Source organism: Drosophila novamexicana, unplaced genomic scaffold (genome assembly GCF_003285875.2).
Source record: "Drosophila novamexicana strain 15010-1031.04,08,12 unplaced genomic scaffold, DnovRS2.1 tig00002261-arrow-arrow-pilon, whole genome shotgun sequence".
Classification (NCBI taxonomy): Eukaryota; Metazoa; Arthropoda; class Insecta; order Diptera; family Drosophilidae; genus Drosophila; species Drosophila novamexicana.
Window position 1 is genome coordinate 44,770 of NW_020824969.1, and position 6,970 is coordinate 51,739.

Below are 6,970 nucleotides of genomic sequence, written 5' to 3' on the forward strand. Positions count from 1 at the left end.
ACACACACACACAGAGACACAAAAATATACCAAGCAACTAAAGCGCCTTTTGGTATTATTTAGCGCAAGGCAAGCGATATGCGCCTGTGCTGGCATAGTAAGAAAGTTGAAACTAAAGCAGGCGCAGCACAAATTGAATTCATTTTCAGCTAAAGCCAAAGCTGCTTCCATCATCACTTTTAAGGCGCATAAATAAGCAAATTTTGAAATAATCATTTGCGCGCCACTTGGTAAAATGCCAAATAGCTGTCACATTTTCAGTATTTTTAGCCGTGGCAATCGATTTATCGATAACACATTTTATCGTTGCCATAACGACTGAAAACAAATTGAATTACAAAACAGAGGAGAAGAACAAAAACAAACATAATTTTGACAATTCACGTGCAAAATGTACAGAAACAGCGCACCAAAACGCACGGGCATCTATCGCGTCAAGGGCAACATAGCGGACCTGCGGCTGGAGCTGAAGCTGCGGCATGTCAGCGAATGGCTGCCCGTGCCGAAATTTGAATATACGGGCGCCAAAGTCAACTACGGCGATCATTATCCGGAGAGTCCGCGCAGCGGCGGCTGGTCGGACTGTTTCATCTATGTGCCGTACGAGGATCAATACGGCAATAACTATTATGCCTACTACAACTATTACAATCCCGGCAGCGATTATCCGGGCAGCAGTCGCACCAGTCGCAGCCGCAGCAGCAGCAGCGCCGCCGCCGCCGCCGCCGGCCGCACTTACCCCAGCAGCAGCCACTCGCAGCTGGGCGAGCAGCCGGTGGATGCCGCCTTCAGTGCACTAAATCCGGAGCTGTGCAACGGTTCCACGGCGAGTCTGCGCATCGGCTGGCAGCAGAAGCACTTCAGTCGCACGGAGCTGGAGCGCTACGGCGATGCCAGCCAGTGCATCACGACGCTGCAGCGTCGCTACCATCGCTGGACGCGGCACATTGTCGAGCTGCAGCGGCGCCATCGGCTGCGCGTGCAGCGCGAGGAGGCGGAGCAGCAGATCCGTGTGCGCCGGCGCCGCAAATCGAAGCGGAAATCGGCGCGCTCCAAGACGCCGCCGCTCTCCTCGCTGGCCATATCCGAATATAGCGTGGAGACGCAGCCGGCGCCGCCGCCGGATGATCCCAACTTTGCGGCGCGCACCTGCCTCGTGCATACGCTCATCGATGCGGATTTGCGCGAGCTGCCGGAGGCGGACTGGCCGCCGGAGGCGCGACAACTGCACGACCAGGGCTACCAGCTGATGTTCGTCTATGCGCAACTGCAGCGGGACACGCTGCTGCTGAGCCTGCGCTACCAGCCGGCAGAGGGCCTGCTCTATGTCTATCCGGACTTCAGCACAACCGCCGACGACATGGACTATGTGCTCCAGATCGACAACGATTGCCGGCAGCTGTACGCCTACGGCTTTCATCAGGCCGCCATCGATGCGGCCGCCGCGAACTCGTCGCAGCCGCCGGATCAGCTGCTGGAGCAGCTGCCCACGCCGCCGGCGGACTCGCTGCCCGGCTCGGAGGCCAGCGCCGAGCAGCTGGTGAGCTACTATCAGGCGAAACGTAGCGGCGCCTCTGCGCTGCGCCGCCTGCTGCAGTTCCAGCTGCCGCCGAAGCGCATGCGACGCGTCACCCTGCTGCTCCAGCTGCACGAGGCCCAGCACTTCGAGTACCCCAACATCCATGTGCGCTACTATGTGAATCCGCCCTCGCACACGCTTCTGGAGCCGGCCAATCCGAACGATCCGTTTCCGCTGCGCGGCGCCACGGCCACCAGCGTGGCGGGCGGCGCCTCCCGGCTGGCGCACTTCTCGCACTGCTGGCAGCTGACGCTGCTCTGCGAGGAGTCCCATGAGCCGCACCAGCTGCTCCACATCTACTTCGAGGTGATCAGCATCGATGGCTGGCAGCGCGAGCGCTGCGAGGGCTACGCCCATTTCGCCTGCTCGCTGCTGTCGCCGCTGCCCGCCGCCGCGTCCGCCGGCCTGCGGCTGCAGTGCATCCGACCCATGGGCAGCTGGCTGGATGCGCTCAATCGCTACTTCATTGGCGGCCGTTCGCTGTTCGACTTTGTCGGCTACTTCAAGAGCCGCTCGCGCGACAATCTCATGCACAACCGACTCGAGGCGGGCCGCTCGCACATCATGCGCAGCACCGGAACGCTGCTCTTCAGCCTGCAGAAGCTGCAGCAGCGCCACCAGCCGCTGGGCCATCTGCTCGCCCCGGAGGACAGCGACGACGATGACAGTCCTGCGCCCGGCCACAGGGACAAGCCGGCCGTGTCGGCAACCCTGCAGGAGGTCTTGGTGGCCTATGTGGAGGCGCGTGAGCGCATCGAGGCGCTGCTCGGCCAGTCTGCGCTGGTCTAGCAAAGCTTTTGGCGCGACTGTACCAGCAAATGTGGCGCCCGAGCAGGGATGCAGCGCAGTTGTGGCCGCGAGCTGGATTCGATTTAAGTTTTCCAACAGTATCCAATTAATTATTATTTATATATCTTTGTTATTTAAACAGTATTCAGCGAAAGGCCTGCTAGATGCGAACCAGCACATCACGGCGCCCGAGCGGGGACTTGGCTATATTTGAAAACAATGTTTTTTTTTTAAATTAAATGACAATTCTAACAAATATTTGCACACTTGCAGGCACAAGCGTAATTTAAGCGCCAGCTGAGTAAATCAAGGCATACTTTCAGGCGATTCTACAATTTACAATGCGGATACGTGAATATGCTCCAAGCTGTTAGACTGTACCATAAAAAGCTGCACAGCTATGCAACTTAAGTCTCCATTTAGCATAGGGTACTATATTAATTAGTCTATACAAAACTTAACATTAACATAAAGCTCATTGCAAACTTACAAGCGACTTTAACACCAGCTTGCAGCACAAGGCGCCCGAGCAGGGACTTTGGCTATACACTAAGATTCCTTTTCGTTGGAAAAGCAAACATTTGGCTATGCTATTCTCTTCAAATCATTTGAGTTTCAAAGGATTACTGTTAAGCAGAATAGAAGACTAAATGGTGACCGGAAGGTTTTTCACAAAGCAATTCTAACCTAACTTTTTTGTGCAGAATGCAAACGGACTTAACCTCACTTTGATGCTGAGGCGACAGAGCAGTATTAAGTAATATATCTATCAAGAGCTGAACCATAATGATGTCTTATTTTGCACTAGCAAATGTTAAACAATTCAATTTCAAGTGGAATAATCATAAACTGGCGCCCGAGCAGGGACTTTAACAGTATTTGTTCAAGATAAACACAATTCGAACTTAGTTTAGCCATTTTATTTACTACTAATATCACTCAGTGTATATACATATATATATTCATATATAGATTCATTGTCATGTTCGTGTCTGGGCTTGTCTTTGTGTAAGTGTGTGTTTGCGTGTGTGTGTGTGTGTGTGTGTGTGTAGGGGATTATCAGGGTTTCAGGGGATATATTGTATACATATAACACTAAAAGATGATAAAAAAAAAAATTTCGCTACTTGTTAATCGCCTGTTGGAGGATTGCGCTTAAAACTAAATACTTGGGCTTAGGGTCAAGGGGTTTAATTTGGGGGTAGGGGTGGGGCAGAACAGGACGGGGCGGGGCTGGCCAGAGGCATCTATGCCGTGGGCAGATACAGACGCGAGGGCGCTGCCGGCGGCTGGTAATCGTAGCCATTGACACTGGCGCCGCCAGGTCCATAGGGATTGCCATTGCCAGGTCCGTAGGCATTGTCGGCGCCGGATCCGTAGGCATTGTCGGCGCCGAGGCCATTGCCGTAGGCACTGCCGGGTCCGCTGTAGCTGTAGTCGTCGCCGCTCTGGCCGCTGCCGCGCAGCGGGCCGCCCTGCTCGAGATTCAGGCTCTGCTGGAGGAACTGGAAGCGGTTCTTGTTGCCCAACAGGCTGCTCGGATCCACGGCGGGCCTCTGACCCGCTGACACCAGCTGCTGAGGTCTGCACAATGCAATTTATTTATTAAATTAAGCTTTTAGTTCAACTGTTGCAAATGCTGCACTTACTCGGGTAGGTCCAGATCCAGTTCCGTGATGGGATGGTAGCCGAACTCATCGGCCGTGTACCGGGTCTTGTAGCGCTTGCCATCGGCTCCGGTAAACGAATACGAGCCGCTCACCACAAAGGTCTTGTCGTCCTTCAATTTGCCAACGCTGTTCACCTCAATGCCGTTCTGGGTCTTCAATCTGTAAAAGTCAGTTGTGTTATCGATTAATCGTTATCGAAGTGAAGTTGCACAATTTCATTTGCAAATAATTTCGCGTATATACTATATATTTGAATACCATTGATAGATTCGCAAGTATATCCAAATTATTGTTATCGATTAATCGTTATCGAAAGTTGCACATTTCTATTTGGATTTATTTTTACATATATACTATATATTTGAATACAGTAGATGGATTGACCGGTAAATCCCAACTATTGTTATCGATAAATTGTTATCGATAGTTTTACAATACCATTTGCAAATACTTTTGCCTATATACTATAGATATATAAATACTATAATTAGATTCGTCAGCAAATCCCAACTATTGTTATCGATAAAAAGTTATCGATAGTTTTACAATGCCATTTGCAAATACTTTTGCATATATACTATAAACATATAAATAGCATAATTAGATTCGCCAGCAAATCCCAACTATTGTTATCGATTAATCGTTATCGGAGTGAAGTATTTGAATTACATTTAGAAATACTTTTGCTTCATATTTGAATACTATAGATAGCATGGCCAGTTAAGTAAAATCGGATGCATTTCGACTCGTTTTCGTTTCGATGTTCTTGAGTCCGAATCGATTACAAATCGTTTTCACTGCTACTCAACTGAGAAGAAGCTGGTTTCATTCCGATAATAATTCTTAAGAAATGACAACACGTAAATATGAATTTGAGGTTACATCCGTAAAATTACTTATCAAAACTTGAAGCTTGAAAAACAACATAAATATTAAAACGATGTCGAAATGCAAAACAATCTGTTCATGTTCGTGAAGCGTATTTAAATTGTTTCCACTGAGATTTGCTAAAGCTGTTATCGATAATTAATCGACTGACATCGACTGACACTTACTCGAGTTTATATTTTTTGCCGGAATTTATGTTTTGCAGCTTCTCGGTTTTGGCCTTCATCACGTCGCCGCTGAACTGCACGGCCGGCTTGTCATCATCGATGTCCTCGGGCAGGGTATAGATATCGCCGGGATTGTATTTGAACAGGTCCAGATTGCGATCTGTCAGATGCTTGACATCGGCGAGCGCCAGCGCCGCAAAGCACAAAACCAGCTGAGCGAGCGAGCGAGCGAGACGGGTATAGAGGGCGAGAGACGAAGAAGAAGATTATGCGATTAGTTTGATTGGATGATTTGTGTGTTCACGTTTTGCGTGCGAGCTTAAATGACGCTGTCACTTAACAGCCGCAAAGAAGAAGAAGAAGAAGAAGAAGAAGAAGGCGCAGACGAGAAAAAAAACGGCATATGGAAATGTGTGCCATGTTGTTTGTTTTTTTTTTTTTTTATTTATAAATCACGGGCTTGTGGTCTGTGCCAAGTGTCAAACGCGTGTTGTTGTATGCATTTAATGTTTTAATTCTTTTGTTTTTGTTGTTGTCGCTGCAACAAAAACAACAAGCACAACGACAGGCGTTTAAAAACGCAGCAATTAATCAAAGCGGCAGCGTGCGCGCGCGTTTTGCTAGCGTTTTCGAGACGCGTACGCTGTCGCCTTGGCTGCCGACGCTTTGTCTCGCGCGTTTCGTTCAGCTGTTGTTGTTGTTGTTGTTGTTGTTGTTGTTGTTGTTGTTGTTGTTGCTAATGGGCTTCGATTTATTTGATCTGAGCTTAAACCGTTTCAATGTTTGGCCTCTGCTTTGGCTCTCTTGCTGTTAATTTTATTTTAATCTCATGCTGGTTAACAGTTGCAGAGCGCGTCTGCGTCTGGAATGCGTGTGAGAGAGCGGGAGAGCAGCGCCTGGAAGCGCCTGGAGTTAAGCCTGGCGCTCTTTGCCTGGACTAACTGTGAATGAAGCCAATTGGCAAAGTGCAAAGCAAAAATAACAAAAAGGCCAAAGTTCAATTTGAAAATTGAAGAGCTCGCAATTTGTAGCAAAAAAAAAGCCAGAATTTCAATACAAAGAATTAAATCTTGTTTTAAGTTGCCTTTCAATCAAAATTTAAGCAAATTCGTATTAATACAAGAAATGCGGCGCTTGCCTTTTCAAAAAGGATCTTGCAATTGCAATATATATATGTAGGTTACTTGCAAAAGGACATGACATTATAGCTACACATTTGGGCACACCGTATTTTTAGAGTTTCTTTTTTTCAAAAAAAAAATTGGTCACACTGAAAAACACATTCGTTCACTTTTGCGGCTTTATTGTCTAGGCACGATAAAAAAAAAATGTTTACAACTCCAGGATTTATGTTTAATGTTTTATAGCAAGCCGTTTATTTATTTGATATAATTTTATTTTATTTAATAGATTTTTATTGAATCACTTTTCACTCGGAAGTTCGCTTGGCTCGATTTTTAATTATTTATTGTCTTTTGCATTTTACAATCAACTTACAAAACTCTTCATGTTTGTTGTGTGCGTGTGTGTGTGTGTGTGTTGTGTTGTAGGGTATCCCAAGTCGAACTGCTAGTTGAAACTGTGAGAATCGCAGCGAGAGGTGCGTTGTGCACAGGTTCTAACAAATAAATACAAACGCTGCCGCATCTTGTTTCCTTATATATGGTCTTTTGATAAGCTCAGAGCGACGCTGCCGGCGTCGCAGCGTGTGTTGCGCGCACGCAAAAAACAACAAAAAAGAAGAAGAAGAAGAAGAAGAAATCAGAAAAAAAAAAGAAGACCCAACCGAACCGGACAACGAACCGCAACAGCAGCCAACCCGATGCGGACATGGCGAGAACGTCTCCAGTTGTCAACGCGTTGCGTGCTGCGATACC

The 6,970-nt window shown here is 47.8% G+C and overlaps 2 protein-coding genes across 2 annotated transcripts; one reads left to right on the plus strand and one right to left on the minus strand.

Moving 5' to 3' along the window:
• The first annotated feature begins 291 nt into the window (after window positions 1-291).
• On the plus strand, window positions 292-2,541 carry LOC115769087 (Meckel syndrome type 1 protein homolog). The gene has a single exon (XM_030713799.1). It carries the CDS (start codon window positions 392-394, stop codon window positions 2,366-2,368), a length of 1,977 nt encoding a protein of 658 aa, XP_030569659.1. The 5' UTR covers window positions 292-391; the 3' UTR covers window positions 2,369-2,541.
• A 1,074-nt stretch (window positions 2,542-3,615) lies between these two features.
• LOC115769085 lies at window positions 3,616-6,602 on the minus strand. The gene is made up of 4 exons (XM_030713797.1): window positions 6,591-6,602; window positions 5,094-5,305; window positions 4,018-4,197; window positions 3,616-3,952 (listed from the first exon to the last, which is right to left on the minus strand). Exons 1-4 carry the CDS (start codon window positions 6,600-6,602, stop codon window positions 3,616-3,618), a joined length of 741 nt encoding a protein of 246 aa, XP_030569657.1.
• Window positions 6,603-6,970: the final 368 nt, after the last annotated feature.

Bases quoted from the DNA above. Each gene is read 5' to 3' on its own strand.
- LOC115769087 (XM_030713799.1), top strand. From the start codon at position 392: ATGTACAGAAACAGCGCACCAAAACGCACGGGCATCTATCGCGTCAAG.
- LOC115769085 (XM_030713797.1), bottom strand. The intron at 4,198-5,093 runs GTAAGTGTCAGT...TGACTTTTACAG, and splicing joins GGCAAAAAATATAAACTCGA to ATTGAAGACCCAGAACGGCA. The intron at 3,953-4,017 runs GTAAGTGCAGCA...TGCATTGTGCAG, and splicing joins CTGGATCTGGACCTACCCGA to ACCTCAGCAGCTGGTGTCAG.